General features: G+C 42.5%; 1 protein-coding gene across 3 annotated transcripts; it reads left to right on the top strand.

The window, feature by feature from the left end:
• Positions 1 to 756: 756 nt before the first annotated feature.
• Positions 757 to 16,841, top strand: LOC134455313 (zinc finger protein OZF-like). 3 transcript variants are annotated; one of them, XM_063206345.1, is made up of 6 exons: positions 757 to 903; positions 1,820 to 1,847; positions 2,139 to 2,243; positions 2,401 to 2,547; positions 12,757 to 12,948; positions 15,048 to 16,841. In XM_063206345.1, exons 2-6 carry the CDS (start codon positions 1,844 to 1,846, stop codon positions 15,860 to 15,862), a joined length of 1,263 nt encoding a protein of 420 aa, XP_063062415.1. In that variant the 5' UTR covers positions 757 to 903; positions 1,820 to 1,843; the 3' UTR covers positions 15,863 to 16,841. The 3 variants fall into 3 exon arrangements, with proteins under 3 accessions (XP_063062415.1, XP_063062407.1, XP_063062423.1); XM_063206337.1 differs by having other exon boundaries at positions 757 to 933; XM_063206353.1 differs by having other exon boundaries at positions 757 to 1,847; positions 12,760 to 12,948.
• Positions 16,842 to 18,309: the final 1,468 nt, after the last annotated feature.

The raw sequence follows: 18,309 nt of genomic DNA, 5'->3' as shown, positions 1-18,309 counted from the left end.
TCATTGTCAGCATTGACTTGTATTCTGCACGGCAAGTCAGTGAGCAGACCTGATCTCCTGTATGATGTTCTTCAAAGTCTTCTTAGACTGCATCAGCAAGACATTCTAGTTCATTTTGTATCATGGATTCCATCTCATTCAGGTATTGAAGGGAGTGAGGTTGTAGACCAGCTTGCTAAAGATGCTTTAAAATCAGAGATTCAGATTAACATTCCACTTAGTAAAGCAGAAGTTAAGCATATCATAGTAACTAAGATGGTAGGTAGGCGAATGGCAGGGGCAGTGGGACAAGGAGAGTAAGGGTAGCTTCCTTCGCACCATACAAAAACAGGTGCCCACCAGAAGACAGTGCAGCTGGTGCAAAAAAGAGCAAATTAACAAGACTTGGGATAGGCCGTAGGCTGATCCATCATCTTCATGTTATAGACAATGCCACGGGCCAGTGTGATAACTGCAGGGAAATGGAAACATTGCAACATGTTTTACTGGTCTGCCTGTTCAGTGTACAGCATAGAGGTATACTGCTAGAGGTTAGATAACTGGGACAGGCCAGGCTCTCTCTTGAGGGTTTACTCTTCTTCGCGATGCCGGCGTCTGCCTATAAGTCTCTCAAGAACACTCTCAAGACTTTTTTTAGGATTTAGTCAACGCTTTTTACTTATTTCTTTTGTTTTTTCTTTAATTATTATTATTATTCAATTCTTTGTCACTCCACATTTGAAACTCCATACCCGTAGTTACATAAATGTCCAGTAGGTTGCGGTAAATGCAACCGTGCGTATGCCAACCACCAATAAACTCCAAAAGAAGTTCATCCGTGCCGAGAGCGGCTGTAAACAAACCAGCAACAACATCGCAGGAAAATCGCAGTAGTTGATTAAATCATCGCTGTGGGCTTTCGTGGTGAACAATCCTGATATTTACAGCAAAGATGTAATGTGTCATGTTATTTATGAGCTCAGAGTGTCTTTGAAAAACGCTGATGGTCAGTAGCAGACAAATGGACACGTTTGACCGTGTAGCATATCCGAGTTGATTTTGCATTCATTCAGTGATGTAAACACGTTGGTTTTTTTTTTTTTTGCATTCTTGGGAAGGATACTTATAAAGTGCATCCCATCACAGCTTGAATATTTGTGCTGCCGGTTAATTTACTCGTAGTACTATTCGTATCTGAATAGCCTGGAATGAATCGAACTGCTTTGCCTTCCGTCGGATTTTGCCCCAGGCAGTGTGTCCCTATTATTCTTTGATTGGGAAATTTAAGTGGTCCCAGTTGGGAATGCACACTGCTGGGTCCTTTCTGCTGAGATCGTGTTCTTTATCGGTCTGTGCGACTGTCATGATCGGGATGTTGTCAGTTTTTTATTTTATCCATCCAATTGAGAATACAGTTCTATAAAAGCCTTTAGCCTACAACCGATGATCCACAATAAGACTATTGTGTCAAGGCATAGGCCTATCATTTGGTTTGATACAGCAATGGGCCAGGCTGGTGTGGGTGTTAAACGCAAAGACATTAGAGTCAAAGGCCACCGTATATGGGTAGGCAGGGTAGGTCTACGTGTAGAATTGAGGCATTTATATGACACTGTGTTCGTGAAGTATTTATCTTTACTTTATATTAACACGATTTAGGTCATACATCCCTATAAGAAGAAATATTCAAACCAGAATGCATCAAACTGGCCAAGTTTGCATGCCCACTGCCTAGCAAAAGCATCACTGCTTCATCACGATCGTGCCCAGTGTCACATTGCTTTGGTGGTGATGTGTGTGTCTTTATTCATGTTAATCACTCTACGGTATTCTGTTGCAGCCACTATTTGGAACCCAGCTGACCATGGGTAAGTCTGGAGTGGTGTGATGGTTTTCAACAATTGCAATGAGCCATTAATGCAATATCTTACTCTTTCAGATTAGCTGCGAAAACCAAATGATCAGAGTAAAGACTAATAACGTCTTGCTTGTGGAGAACGTAGTAGTGGTAATTTAGTTGTTTAGTGTATTCCGAATTCTGTGAAGTGTAGTTATTTAAAAACTACGGTATGTTGAGTGACAACAACACTGCTTTCTCACTAAATATGATGCTATGGCACACTTTTCGATGCAAATTGTCCTCGATATTTGGTTTGTAGATGATTGTGGATTGAAGGAAGAAGAATTTGAAGAGGATATTTGTCCAAGACAGGAAATAAAAAGGGAAGAAGAGCCTCATGACATCAAACAGGAAGACTCTACAGGTACAAGACCACTGCGGACGAACTTTTACATTTCAAATCCACATTGATTTCACATTAATCTGTGTAGTGAAAATAGACTTTACTTCATTGGATCGGGGTGCATTATGGAGTATGAGAATGCATCCTTTATAACAGATCTTCTGTGTTTGGTTTGTAGATTTGAAACAGGAAGTGAAAGAAGAAAAAGGAGAGCCCAGTGTTCTAGAACGTGTGGATGCAGCATTCTCCTCCTGCTGCCCGGTACCTCTTAGGGACGTGAAACTAGAAGATTCCAATAATCTACATGTGGATTCCACAGGAACAGGTGAGTTCCTGACAATGGTCAACATGCTGTGCTTCTATGCCGCTGTACTGTGTCAGTGGGATGCTTGATGTATTCACCAACATGCTTTACTGGACCAGTGGGATGCTTGATGTACTCACCAGCTTAATGCTACCGTACTGTGCCAGTGGGATGCTTGATGTATTCACCAACATGCTCTGCTACGGTGCTGCTGTGCTGGGCCAGAAGGATGTATTCTTGATGCTTGACGTATTCACCAGCTGAACAACTCTCCTGAAGTCTTGAGACAAGAGCTTGGCTGAGGCAAGAGCCTGAAGGATCTGAGGATATAATGCCGTGTTGCCAAATGTAGACAAGCAGGACTCTAAATTGAAATAATGCAAGTACTGCCAAGCAGGGCTCTAAATAAACGCTGTTACAGAGCCCTGCTGACAAATCAAAGGGTAGCAGGAGGTGTACAAGTTGATGTTGAAGGAACCAGAGATTCTAGTTAAACTTCTGGAAGTTACATTTTAAAACTAGGCCTGTGCAGTCGCCTTCGACTGCTTAAGGTATATCCCCGAAAGGCGACGTTTCCAGTCCCCCATCATTCCTACCACTCCCGTCCACCTTTTCATAAACGTATATGTTGGAGCCATTTTAGTCTCACTTATGGATAGGTTTTAATGTAGTTTTAGATTTAGCCACTTGGGGGAGCACTTCACTTAAGCGTAGGTCACATAGGTTAGCAGGTATAATTACAGGTGCCTGTGATTACAGTTGATGAGGCTTGGACTGGGGAAACACACGGTTCTTACCGTAGCCGTGTGGATCCAGCCAAATTCAGCCAGCACATTTTAACAGCATGATGAAATGCACAGCACAAGGGTGAACTAGTTATTTTTGTATTAAAGGCCAACGTCCGATAAAACACAGTTTTACTCACTCCTTTTGAAAATCGGACGGTCATGCCAAGTTAAACTCACTTGCAAGGCTCTCATAGCGGTGTGTCACCTTGCCTGGCTGTGTTTCCCGGTGTTTCCCAATTGACATAAATAATACAGAGAAACGAGCGAATCACGAAAGCTTCTGTGTTGCGTCACGTCGAAAAAAGGCGTTGCCCACAAAGGTTTATGTCAACCCATTTTTCTAAAAACATGTTGAGTAATTTTTTTCTGCTTGTTTTCAAAACAAGCAACGTCTGGTGGCCCAAAACCTAGCTTAGCTTAGCTATCAGATGGTTGCTACTCTCAGATACACACAAAGCACAAAGCCTCATATATACATACAGCATGCCCACTCTGGTTGCTCCGTGCCTGCAGCTCGCCGAGGGGTCGCTGCCGAAAGAGCACAGCCCTGAATGGAGCCTGCACGCCTCCATTGGCGCCCCTATAGTGCAGTACCACCCAGGGAAGTGGCGACTCTGTTTCCCATTACAAGCTCTCCGAGGACAGGAGGACTGAGCCAATCAGAGATGCATTTCCACGAGAGCAGGAGGAGTGAGCCAATCAGAGACCCGGAACACCCTCTTGTTTCTCAGCCTGATCTCCAAAAATTCTGTGCTCCTGGACACAGATGTTAAGGACACGAAATCCGTGTCCAGGAGCACGGATTTTGCCAAAATTTCGTGCTCCTGGACACGGAATTGTTTTCCGTGCTCCTGGACACAGAATTGTTTTCCGTGATGGGCACACGGAAGTGCTTTCTATAGGCTATTACCACAGCACTGTGTTAACTCTATCATTAGAAAATACATACCAAATGCTAATCCTAAACAAAAAAAATGCAATAGCAATTTAAGTTATGCCCTGACGAAAACATTCCCTAACCTTAACCTGTCATTAAAGACATATTTTGAAGAAATACCTTTTCCAGTTGGTTGCTAGGCTATCAAGTAAGGGTTAACGTTCGGCGAGAAGGTCGCTACCGTGGAATAGCAGCACGACAGAGAGAATCTTTAGACCCCGACGCGGAGCGGAGGGGTCTTGTTCTCTCTGAAGTGCTGCTATTCCACAAAGCGACCGACTCGCCGAAAGTTAACCCGCTTATTATATGGATATACTTAAATGATTCACACATGCGGGGACATTTCTTTAGACCTATTTAATGTTAAGATTGTTGCTGCATAAAACAAAACAGTGCCGTTGTGGAACACCGCTAGGCAACAGCTAGGTAGGCTAGCGAGGACAACAGGTGTTGTCTATCACAGCAGCTGATTAGAGTGACAAAAGACCGGACCCCCTGCGGAGTGATATGAAACATTCGCTTTAGCCACTGACTTGTATACAAGCCAGTGGCTTTAGCAGTGAACGTAATTGTTGCCATTGACAGCGGTAGCCAGGACAACGGGTGCTGTCTATCACAGCAGCTGATTAGAGTCTTGTTGAAAGGTCGCTTTAGCAGTGAAAAGTCTTGTTGCCGTTGACAGCGGTCTGTTATAGACCAACCCGTCCGTTATCGAAAAATAACAGACGTCCGAACGTTGGGGAGCCCCGTTGAAATGAATGGAGCATTCGACAGATGACGTCACAACCATATAATAAATTCATATAATGAATGAAAGAAAACTAGCTGTGCCCAGACCAAAACAATTCCTAACCCTAACCTGTCAGTAAGAAATGTTTTTTTTAGAAAAAATATTTGAAATTAGAAAAATCCTGAGAAAACACAAGACTGTGGAAACATAGAGCTGTGGGAGTATAGAGAGAGCACTTCTGTGTGTCCATCACGGAAAATAATTCTGTGTCTAGGAGCACGAAATTTTGGCAAAATCCGTGCTCCTGGACACGGATTTTGTGTCCTCAACATCCGTGTCCAGGAGTACGGAATTTTTGGAGATCATGTTGTGTTTCTCCACCAGCCACCTTGCTAGCTTGCAAAAACGGCTTGAAACAAAGCAACCAGAACGTTTTTTAAAATGGGACCAATGCGTAACACATTCAATAACAGTGGGGAACACAGCAATATTAATGAAATGACGTTGAGAGGCGGCCTTTAAACCTTTTTGTTGCAATAAACGGGGAACAACCCCAAAGGGATTTTCAGACTGGAACTGCACTTTTTTGCTACGTCTGAGAGAACATCTCAAGTCCAAGCCGAGGCTACAGGGCAGCCTCCACAGTATATGATAAATACAAAATATAAAAGAAATATATTTAATATCTATACAGAGATCAATGACGTGCATAGGCTTAAAACCAAACGACTATTGTGAAAATGAAGCAAAAAAATGGAGCAAATGTTTTTAATGGTTCACTATTACATGAAGCCACCTGTGTCACGTGTCACCTGTGGCCCACGCACGCCAAGAATCTGATGTCTTGCGAAGAGGAGTGGCAGCGAGCTACTGGCACATCAGCGTGCGTTTGAAAATGTCACTGAAAACCTTCACCTGAAAATAAAGTAACGAAGTTCATCTCAACTGACTTGTTTTGGGATCTGTCATTAATACAATACTTAGTATTAGTGGACATTAAAATGACCAAGGCGAGAGGAAAACACGTCAGTCTGTCTTGTGAAAGTCTCGAGACTAATTAGCGCAGTGATAAGACAAGGACACATGCGGCATTAATAATGTTCGGTTTAAACTATTTTATGATTTGCCTGTATGTCTTCATACCTTAATATTCCTCCATGTTTCTTGTGCTGTTGTTCCCGACTGACAAACCGGGCTTAAACAACGCGCAGTAGTAGCCTTCCAGACTGCACAAAAGCATATACCATCACCATCGCCCTTAGGTGCCCGTCTCGCCTTGTGTCCGTTTGCATTTTAAACAACTCAATATTAAACGGAATGAAAGGAAGTCGTAGCCCCTTCTGTAGTTACCGCATCTCTGTGTGCTTTCTAGTGGATACTTTTGTAAGAAAATATTCCAGAAGAGGTGTTATTCCACATCCATGACCAAGGAGAGGCGAACTTGGCAACTTCCCGCGATCTACTTTGCGCATCAATTTGGACGGCGCCCTCCACAGATAGGCCTATATGATATGAAGAAAGTGCCCTTCAGATCAAAGACGAAAATATTTTGCTCTCGTGTAGCTTACATTTGTGCCCTTCCACAACACTGTGCTTGGTGTTTCTGCATGGTCAATCAATATATCTATGCCATTCCTCAGATCAGTAAATCTGTTCTTTCCATACACATGTAGCATGCATGCATGGACCAGTTAATAAGCCTAACAATTCTAATTATTAGGCCCTATAGCACATTATATTATATTATATTATATTATATTATATTATATTATATTATATTATATTATATTATATTATGTTATTTTATAGCCTATGAGCCTACATTACATTATTACAGCCTATTATATAATTAATTAAAGCTGCTATGATGGTAAGAAAATTATGGCTAGTGAAAAGGCCCAATGGCTAGTGAGTCAGAAAAACCACTAGCCAGTCCCTCCAGGATTTTGCACTGGGATTTTGTGATTTTTGCGATCAAAATGTCTGATTTTGTGGCGGCATTTTCTCATTTTTTGCAAAGATTTTGCGGCATTTTCTCATTTTTTGCAAAGATTTTGCACCCCTTTCTGGGGTTTTTTGGTAACTGAAAACCACAATCAATCTAAGCAGGCTTAAGACAAAAGAAAGAGAGATTCAGAAACACACTTCCTTTTAATTTTCTGTTGAAATCCCAACACAAATTACATTTACAAAAGTTACATTTGGCCATAGGGGTAATTCAGGTGGCAGGCAAGTTCAGATGTAGGCCTATCCAGCAGGAAATTTGTCTTGGACAGTCAAAAGCTGTAAGCGACAGCAACAGTCAAAAAAGCTGCACATACAGCCACATTTTGAATATTAGGAGTAAAACACTACAAATATGTTGTCACACAAAAGTGTTGAAAAACACTCGGTAGAAAAACACTTGTCACACTACAAAGCTGTTCATCACAATAGTGATAACACACCCACTCATAAAGTGCAGAGGAAAAACATTTTTACAGTGGAAAAAAAAGAAAATAAGACTGTCCAGTTTAGATGTCTACTTCAATTGGCTCATCTGATTCCAAGACACCACACTGAACTCTCTGATTGTAATACAGGAACACAAGAGCCTTCATGTTCCTACATGATGTTGCCGTCCTCCTGTTAGAGATAATGAGTTTATATATGCCCTCTTGGTTTCTGGACAGATTTTATGTAATCCCCTTTTCACTTTAATATGAGTGCAGAGCAATTTTCTCCCTCCCTGAAGTGGTATTTCATGTGTGCATGCTTGCTGTCACCTATTGAAGTGATGTTGGTTTGGGATTTCATGGAGGACTTTTTTAATGCCGCTGTGAGAAGTAGACAGAACAGCGGTTTGCGGGCGTTTGGCGTTTTCACATGGATGATATTGTCTTCGTGGACGTTACAGACATCCCTAGTTCCAAAAAATAAAGAAGGAGACATCCACTGAACGGACCGAAAAGCGCGCTCTCTGTCTAGCGGCCGCGCTGAACAGACCTTTTGAGAAGACGCGCCTGCACTCAGGTTAAACAGGCACACATTCACTCTCCCCTCGAATGTAATCTCGGCAATGAAATCTAATCGAGGTAGCCAACTCCACGCTCAATGCGGGAGTTGCATCTTGCAACTCCCGCGGGAGAGTGAATGTGTGCCTGTTTAACCTGAGTGCAGGCGCGTCTTCTCAAAAGGTCTGTTCAGCGCGGCCGCTAGACAGAGAGCGCGCTTCTCAGAGCATATGAAAAAAGCAGGGGATTGCCGGTATTCGGGCTGTTGTTTTCTTCTCTGGCTGTTTCTTTCGAGCGGTGACGCTGCCTGTAGGCCTACTGACTGAACATATAGCGCCCGGTAACGGCAAACGTCTCGTGTCGTTCTATTTTTGTGCTCCGATGTTATGACTTATGGAGTTTGAGTGAGGCGCTTGACAGTTATCCTCCTTATCTGAAGACGTCGTTGAGTTTATGTCTATTTAGGCATACAGTGTAGACGCCTGGACTTAGCCTGTCAGATTCTGGGTATCCTTTGGGAACTTTTTTATTTTATTTTTAAAGTGTCCGACCGCGATCGACCTATTGAGCACCTCTGCCACAGAATGTTGAAGGGGACAAAGGGGAAATTTTGCGGGAAAAATGCGGCTTTACAGGAATTACGTGGCATCGTGAAATTATGCGGAATATCATTGAATTTGCATGAATCCACGCAATCGCTGAATCGCGAAAAACTGGAGGGACTGACTAGCCAAAATGGCTGGTAAGCGAAAAAGTTAATGTCAAGCACTGCCATGTACCATCATGTATTTGTGTGTAAGTGGTATTACATGGTGTTGCATATTGTTACACTGGTATTACATTAATATTACATGGTGTTAAATATTGTTATACTGGTTATTACACTGTCTCTCTAGGTCGTCCTCAGACGAGCCTTCCATCGTTGCTTCCAATCATCCCGATTCTCCATACCCTTGGTATTCCCTCGTACAGGATTTCGTTTGTTAGATGTGCACTATCACTGATGTTAAGCACGGCACACAACATTCTGGTGTAGCACCCATCAAGGGATTTCTCTAGGGTTGGCTTCAGGGTCCAGCATTCACTGCCATAGAGGAGAACAGACTCTACTGTCGGGTAGAAGAAGCTAAGCTTGATTTGACGGGGGAGATTGGAGTTCCATACACTTCAGCCATGCAATTCAGGGCCCTCCATGCAAGTGCCATTCTCACTTTAAGATCTTGCTCAGTTGAGTTGACCCATGAGCCCAGGTATTTTTTACATTATTACATTGCATTGCATTTGGCAGACGCTTTATAACCAAAGCAACTTTCAAAAGAGAACATAATCAAGCCATCATCACAAGCAAATACAAAGTGCACAGGAAATATACAGAACAAGAAGTGCAGTTTCAAAGGGGGGTTAGTTTTTTTTTTTAATTAATAAAGTGTACACACACACACACACACACACACACACACACACACACACACACACACACACACACACACACACACACACACACACACACACACACACACACACACACACACACACACACACACACAAACAAGCTAAGCTAAGCTGACTAAACATCATGTCAAGAGTCTGCCCTGGGGCTAGGCCAGCTCAAGCATTAGTTTAGTAGCTCCTCTCGAAAGAGGAAAGTCTTTACTTGTTTCTTGAAGGTGCCACTGGGATTCTCTGGAAACACATTGTCAATGTAGGTCAGTAGTGGGATAAAAATGTGCCTTACGTGTCCTTGCTTCGGTGGAGTTGCACAGATAGAGTTGCTTGTCTTGTCACTCATCGGTCTTAGCACGAGGAGGGCACGAGGAGGGCTGCCGCTATCCAGCTGCCGCTGGAAGCCCACCTTGTTTCCTAATATGGGCGCATTTGCCAATCAATGAACACCGCCCACAGCAATTACTTCAACAATGGCTAGTTTCTGGGGTGTGCTCCTACTAATTAAACACAGCAAAATACACTTACTGACTGTAGTCAATTGTACTCTTGCTTTGTCTAGTGAAGCAGGCTTGTTCTAAACCTTAACACATAAGCCTGGCTATTTAACTCTTGTGGTTAAGTGACTCGCACCGCCCACAGCAATTACCTCAACAATGGCTAGTTTCTGGGGGTGTGCTCCTAACAATTGCTGTAATCAGGTGACCTGACACCTTCACAATACTACAGCTGACCTTAGTAATTTCACTGCACAGCACTAACACACATACACACAAGATGACATTTTTTTACAGAAACACAATTGGTAAAAACAGCAAAATATACTTACTGGCTGTAGTCACTTGTAATCTTGCTTTGTCTAGTGAAGCAGGCTTGTTCTTGTATTTGAAGTCACAGACTTCTTTCAGCACAGTCCCTCCTGCTGTAGTCAGAGGTTGATGTTCTGGTGGAATGTTGTTGGTGATGACCTCAGTTTTCTTGGCGTTTAACCTGAGGCCGACCCTGGCACACTCTAGCTTTACCATGTTCAGTAGAGTTTGTGCTTGTTCCACGTTGTCGGAGAGCAAACTGATGTCATCTGCATAGTCAAGGTCTGTGAGGACCACTGCGGGGTATTGACTTGACCTCCTTGGAGATAGTGTGAAGCCAAGTTCCTGCTCTCCCACTGATTGCCTTCCTGAGTGCATAATGAAGGACTATGATGAAGAGTAAGGGGGGTAGTATGTCCCCCTGCATAACTCCAGCCAGAATGTCAAACTCCTTACTGTTACAATCTGTGGTCACTCACCACCCTGGCCCTTGTTCCTGCGTACATGGACTCTATTGCTCTGAGTAGGTTGGGGGGAATACTGTATGCCTTCAGGCAGGCCTGGGCGATATGAGAAAAACTTAGATTTCGATTATTACTCCCAAAATTTTCGATTCCGATTTTAATCAAGATGTGAATAAAATATCTAGTTTCTTTTAAAAAAAAATCCGGGGGAGGGGGGCATGAAGGTCATGAATCCAACACATGGCTTGTGAAAATGGTGCAAGGTATGACACCTAGAAAGGACTTTATAAAGGCTGGTCCAGAGAAAATAGGAAATTGCACAGGTTGTCTGGCCAGAGCAAAAATGGATAATCTCAAAGAAGATGTATTTACAATATAGCCTACAAAATATAAAGGAGGAAAATGAGAGATGAATGCCTAAAGTATATCTTTAACCACAAGAGGGATAACTGTCTAAAACAAATATCCTTAACAAGAATAGGTGATAGCAAAGTACACAATGCCCAATGAAAACTCAGCGAGTGTGTTTGGTAACAGAAAAAAGGAGCGCGTCTCCTTTCAGAAGAACCAGATGAGCACTCTGAGGTGCCTACACTTACAGAGGAAAGCAGTTTGCGCTGCTCTTTAACTCTACACGGACCTATACTCTGCCGGAGCAGAGCATTAATAAACAAATCCGCAACACTCTGACCGAACCGCGGCATGAGAAGCAGTAAGTGCTATTATACAAACATAACAGAGACACAATGGAACACGTAAACAGTAAACAAATACTTGCGCTGCTATCGCAATGTTGCAATAAAACAACAATCGCGAGTACACACAAAACGCAGTAACGACACAATAATAGCAACTTATTTTCTGTTGAACTGTCAGTAGAGTTCTCGTTCACTTACAAGTCTTGGAACTAATGTAATAACGAGGGTTTGTTCGGAGATATGGCTTGCTACAGACTGTGCTGCTGCTGCTGCTAGCCTCTACACGTGTGTTTGTTTATGTTGCAACAGGGCCTACCGCACTGTGTTACAAGTGCGTGTCCACAACCTAACTTGACGTGACTCTCTTTCAACTGATTGGTTACGTGCGGTGCTGTTTAGATATGATTGGTTATTCACGGGTCTGTGAAAACGGTGATGTTCTTTGTTTTGTTTTTTTGAATGCGCATCGAACGTCTAATTTGTAATCGTAGAAAAAATTAACATTGCGATTAAAATTGAAATCGAAAAAGCATCCAGGCCTACCTTCAGGATCTTCACTATCATGCCTCGGTGGATAGAGTCAAATGCCTTCTTGAAGTCTGTGAAGGATAGTACTGCTGTCAGGTTGTTTTTCCTCACCTCCTCAATCATTCTCCTTAGCGCCAAGATCTGGGATGTAGTGGTGCGTCCCTCTCTAAAGCCGTTCTGGTTAGAAGGGGGTTGATTGCCTGCCGGACCCTGTTTAGGATCAAGTGTTTGTAGACTTTGGCAGTGATGCATGTCAGACTGATGCCTCGGTAGTTGTCTGGCTTTGAGAGGTCTCCAGATTTAGGCACTCTCCAGATTTAGGCACTGATAGAGACCACATATCAGACAGCCAATTGTGCAGCAGGGCAAGGTTGCAGATCGCTAAAATGATGTCGTCCAGGTCACAGTTCTTCAGCACCTCTGGGGGTATACCATCCGGACCAGCACTCTTTCCTACTCTCACAGTGGGTTTTTTTTAGTTCTTGGGGGGTGAAGGGGCCATCATTGATGTTCAGGTTTGGGAGGACTAATGGTACTTCTTCCTCACCTGCTTCTGCTGGTTCTTACCTTTTGGAAGTAGGTGGTCCAGGTTGTCACCCTCTCCTCTGGGCTGTGTCCCTCCACCTGTCCCTCCTTGGTCCTCTTCCGCCCCATCATCTCATTAACCACTGTACACTGTGGTTATTGCCCACCAATGCAGTAACACACTGTATGCTCTATTAATTGTTTCTCTATTAAATGTTTTCAACAGCTTATCAATTCTGAAATAGTTTTCCAGTTAGTCTAAGCCAGAGGTTGGCAACCTTTGTCTGTAAGTCTGACTGGATCTATTTTCTCCAGCAGCAGAGATCTCCGTAACATTAAAAGAGGAGCAGGAGGAGCAGGAGGAGGAGATGGAAGAAGGCGAAGAGGAGGAGGAGGACGACGAAGAAGAAGAGGACGATGACGACAAAGAAGAAGAAGAAGAGGAGGAGGATGACGAGGACGACAATGACGATGATGACGACGACTACGACTTTTTGGAGGCTTTTGGTGAGTGTCCACAAGCACACACCGCACACATGAACGTAGGCTGCTTTGTTGGTCGAATGGTAGCCAGCATTCCACTTGATCCGATTTCTTCCCCCTTCAAATGCGGAATTGCCTCGTATTGTGTTGACAGGTAGTGCAAAATAAGTGTAGCTCTATAGATGTGGCTGTTTAACTGTCGCTCCACTCATTACACTGTGCTCATTTAGCTAAATCTGTCAGTGCTGTAACTAGGGGTGCAACGGATCAAAAAACTTGTGGTTCGGATCTTTCCTCGGATCAGAGCCACGGATCGGATCATTTTTCGGATCAGCAAACATTTTTTTTTATCGATAAGACAAATAAACATAAATTGTGTCATTTTTAGGGGTGGGCATAGATTATTTATTTTAATCTAGAATAATCTCATTGCAATTATCTATATCAAAATGGCTCATACAGAATGACTCATACAGAATATGCACACTACCAAAACCATGGCTTGTGTCTTGTGACTTACTGACAGATGGAGCATAGACCAGAGTTCATCTCCTTTTCTTCCAAAATGCATCTCGGCTTGAAGAAAATGGTTATGCTGATACTTGGTGATGGAAAAAAAAATCACACAATATATGTTAAGTGTGTCGAATAAATTAAGGAAGCATTAACATTAATAACAAACTGAAATTTCAGAATGAGCAGCACTGGAAATTGTACATGCAAATACAGATAAATGCATCAAAAATTTCTTGAAACAAAATTGCCTCAGTGATTCAGCATTTTTAATGAGAGAGAGAGAGAGAGAGAGAATCGGCATTGACTGTTAAAAAGGGCCTCCTTTAAGAAGAACGCGGAGACTCTGCAGGGTCATCAGAGCGCACAAAATGTATAACCAGATGATCTAAACCTGTTCGTTGTCCTCAGAATGTCAGAGGAGTCACAACCCGAAATGAGTTCACTTTACCAAACTTTTTATATCACACGCGACAATCGAGTTACACGTTATACCCTCATATGTAAACCTTTGCTAGTCTGTTTCTCCCTTAATATTGGTGTCAGATTCACACAAATGCAGTTCTGGGGTGCTACCTTGCTACTAAACAGGCACAGCAAGTATGATTGAAATCGGTGTCGGTCGGGTCCCAAAGTGTCTGATTTCACGTGAAATGACCCATGAGGAAAGAGTCCTGAGGAAGGTCAGTCGACCGAAAGCTTGGCCTATCATTAAAAGAACACAAAGGGGATTTAAGTGTGTAGACATTTTGGCAAATTCCACTTATTTTCAACAGATGATTATGAAAGAACGGAAAGGGGTAGAGAGAGAGAGTTTTTTTCTGATGATAGATGAGAATCTATTCTGTGTTTTGATAGGTATGGTGTTGACAGACACAGCACTCAATTTTCTGTGAGCCTCCAAAAACACTCAAAATGCTGAAAAATTTCTGGAACTGTGGGTTACTCTTTTATGAAAATGACTGGCAGCCAATGAGTTAAAGAGTAAACACAGAGGATTGCTACTAAATGTCTTAAGCCAGTCACTAGCAATGAGTGAAAAACGTTTGCTTGTTATCCTTCATATTCTATGAGAAATTGCTAAGAAAACACATATTCTGACAGGATGATCACCATTATATTCACATTCCCCCCTAAATTAAGTTAACGTATTTTCTATTTTGCACAGACAATGTTAACATTTGGAAAGCTATATTGCAGTCAAGAATGCATCCAGTGTGGCATTTCAATAGAATTGAGCATGTTGTGTTAATTCCACAACAGGACATATGTGATGTGATCCAAAATTAGTTTTGAGGAAAAATAACCCACATATATCGATATCGGTATCGGCTCATATTTGCATCGAAAATTGACAGTTGGACAATATGGACATGTCGGATATCGGCAAAAAAGGCAATATCGGACATCCCTAGATATAAGTATTGTGATACATTGTCATGAATTGATGCGGTATATTGTGAAAACAAGTATCACAATGCCTTGTAGGGGTGTGCAAAAAAATAGCCATGACAAGTAGACAGGTTGGTGGCATAAAACAAACTAAACAAGATTATGATTATTCATTCAAACAGAACTGTGTTGGTAACTGTTTTGTTTTGTTATTGCAGGGGGGCCACAAAGGAAGGAATTTAGCTCACTGTGCAAAACTGCAAGTGGAAAGGACTTTGGAGCTACAGATGGTTTGAAGTCATGGGAATGTACTACATGTGGAAAGGCCTTTAAATCTAAATGGTATTTCAAAGATCACCAGAGAACCCATACAGGTGAAAAGCCACACCAGTGCACCAAATGTGGAAAGGCCTTTGCTGACAAACGTCGTCTCAAAGATCACCAGGGAATACATACTGGAGAAAAGCCTGACCAGTGTACTACTGGAGAAAAGCCTTACCAGTGTCTTTCATGTGGAAAGGGATGTAGAGACATCTGGCAACTAAACTGCCATCAGAGAATCCATTCTGGAGAAAAACCTTACCAGTGCACCACATGTGGAATGGCCTTTGCAATGTCAGGAAACTTAAAGGCTCACCAGAGAACCCATACTGGAGAAAAACCTTACCAGTGTAGCGTATGTGAAAAGGGCTTTGCACAGTTAAGTTATCTCAAAGGTCATCTGAGAATCCATAGCGGACAAAACCCTTATGTGTGTACCACATGTGGAAAGGCCTTTGCAATGTCAGGAAACTTAAAGGCTCACCAGAGAACCCATACTGGAGAAAAACCTTACCAGTGTAGTGTATGTGGAAAAGGCTTTGCACAGTTAAGCATCTTAGAAAATCATCAGAGAACCCATACTGGAGACAAACCTTACCATTGTACCACATGTGGAAAGGACTTTGCACAAAATGGAGGTCTCAAGAGGCACATTAGGCGAACCCATACTGGAGAAAAACCTCAGCAGTGTAGCACATCAAGAGTTATCTGAAACGGCATCAGGTCAGAAGGCAACATGCAGAGAATGCCTGCTATATACAGTACATATTAGGGTGCGCCTCCAGCTGTTTGATGATGTCATATCAGGACAATCTGAAATGCAATGCTAATCTCAGATTGGTTGCTAGGAGTGAAACTAGAGCTGAACGGTATACCAATAAAAAAGCTCGGTTCATACCTACACAAGGTTCACTTTTTGATGAGAGACTTTTTTTTTGTTCATACTAGGCTACATGCATGAACTTCATACTTCGTGTCACACTACATTTCAACTCTGTTCACCACTGTTGCTTTTCTACTAGGGAATGTCGACACAATGTAAGATGTTGATTGAACTGATAAAATAATTGGTTGGCACTAAAGAGGCTGGTGAGAGTGGAACACAATGAACCCACATGGCATGGATGAATCATGACAAACATTTCAATTAACATAGACTGCCTTTGATCTCACAGTTAAATAAAAGGTAATTTGACAGGTATGTGGTGCTATTTTAACAGGCTACAACAATCCTCAGATTCTTTACTGTATTTAAGAACCATCCCAACTGTGCGCACACACACACACACACACACACACACACACACACACACACACACACACACACACACACACACACACACACACACACACACACACACACACACACACACACACACACACACACACACACACAGACACACAGACACACACACACAAAACAACAACAACAACAATAGACTAGATATGAGAAGTGTGTGTGTCTGTAATACGCTTAATATAAAGACCTGTGGTGGACAAGAATAATTTAGTTCTGATCATGTGAATCGATGGTTGTCTGGCAGCAAACGCCAGACTAAATCACAAGTGTGATCTGCGTATGGCATCGAGGACAGATGAAATGACAAACTCCGGAGCTCTGTAAACATGCTTTATTTTACTAATGCAATTATTGTACTTGGCAAATAAATGTATTGGATATTGGAAATGGACACCAGACTCTCAGACTATTTTTCAAAAAGAACATGCTGGATTTTGAGCCAAACACATATGGTAAATTGTTTTGATGGTACAGTAGAATGGCAAAAAATCAACACATGGTAAAGGTTGAGGACTTTTCCTAATTTTCCATACATTTGTTAGCATTGCAGTAATAACAACTGTATTTACATGTATTGTTTGTCTGGGTATTTGCACAGGTCCCCATTCATTCTAACTGCCTCTGCGCTCCTCCATTGGCGCCACTTAGTGGACAGTACCACCCGGAGAAAGTCAGGACTTTTGTCTCTCGTCATACCCATAAACCCTCTCTGGCTCAAGTGTGCAGTACAGTACATTGGGTAGCATGTCATTATTCCGACGCCCCTTTGGTCTGACGCGTCAATATTCCGAAAATGTCCCATTGATCCTACAGCCCACTAACTGAAAATGATTAAATTAAACCCTTTGCTCCGACAACTCAATGTTCCGACCAATGGCAGTTTTGGGTCGGTCATCATAATTCCCCAGGACGTATGTCCTGCTCCTCTTTTCCCCAGTGCCAAGTAGACTTCAGTTGCATGGACTGCGACGAGCACATATATGGCGTCTGATTGATAAAGTTGTGCCCTTACCAAAACCACCCTTAAACATAACCTGTCATTAATGCAATGTTTCCAAGTTTTACAATTTTGCCCTACCCAAAACCATTCCTAAGCCTAACCTGTCAGTATTGCAATGTTTCTGAGTTTTAAATTTGTGCCTTGACCAAAACTTTCCCTAAACCTAACCTGTCACCACTGCGCATGTCAGACACTGACGGTGATCTAAAGCAGCTTTTGGTTGGAACATTGGACTGTCGGGACAAAGGGTTTCATTTTAGCGAGTTGGCCTACAAAGTCTGTAACACTAAGGGCTGTAGGATCAATGGGGAATTTTCGGAATATTCACACATCGGACCAATGGTGCATCGGAAGAACGAGCAGACCCCGTACATTGTGGGATTTGTTGTAGGCTACTTTGTGTGGTATGGCATCTAAGTCACACCTTTCTACTTCCGATCTCTGGGCCTGTAGCTTGTAAAATATTGAATTGAAGTGAATGGAACGAGTCAAGCTAAATCCTGATTCCGTTTGGCATATGCTCTGTATTTCACATATGATAGCAGTGAATTTGTTTGAATCGTCGTCGTAAGACTGCTCATTTTCAGCAGGCAAGAAAGGTTATTTTAGTTTTTGGGTGAGAGACTACAATGTGCCCCTCAGGTAGGCCTATTTGACGGGACTTAGGCTGACGGTGCACTGCCAGCCCGACCGGAACGGGCCGAGGGTGCCCCCCATCAAAGAACGTGGATAACAAGAAGCGAAAGCCAATAGAACGTCCCATTGCAACAGTTGGCCCCATGCTTTTACCAGAGAGAGTATTATATACTTAGCCATATTATGCTTAACCATATTGCTACAAGAATTAATGTAGCCTAGA

This window comes from Engraulis encrasicolus, chromosome 1 (genome assembly GCF_034702125.1).
Source record: "Engraulis encrasicolus isolate BLACKSEA-1 chromosome 1, IST_EnEncr_1.0, whole genome shotgun sequence".
NCBI lineage: Eukaryota > Metazoa > Chordata > Actinopteri > Clupeiformes > Engraulidae > Engraulis > Engraulis encrasicolus.
This window is presented reverse-complemented; position numbering and strand designations above follow the sequence as displayed.

Excerpts from the sequence above, each read along its gene's own strand:
- LOC134455313 (XM_063206345.1), top strand. Across the intron at positions 2,244-2,400 it reads CAAACAGGAAGACTCTACAG|ATTTGAAACAGGAAGTGAAA; the intron begins GTACAAGACCAC and ends TTTGGTTTGTAG. Across the intron at positions 2,548-12,756 it reads TGTGGATTCCACAGGAACAG|CAGCAGAGATCTCCGTAACA; the intron begins GTGAGTTCCTGA and ends TATTTTCTCCAG.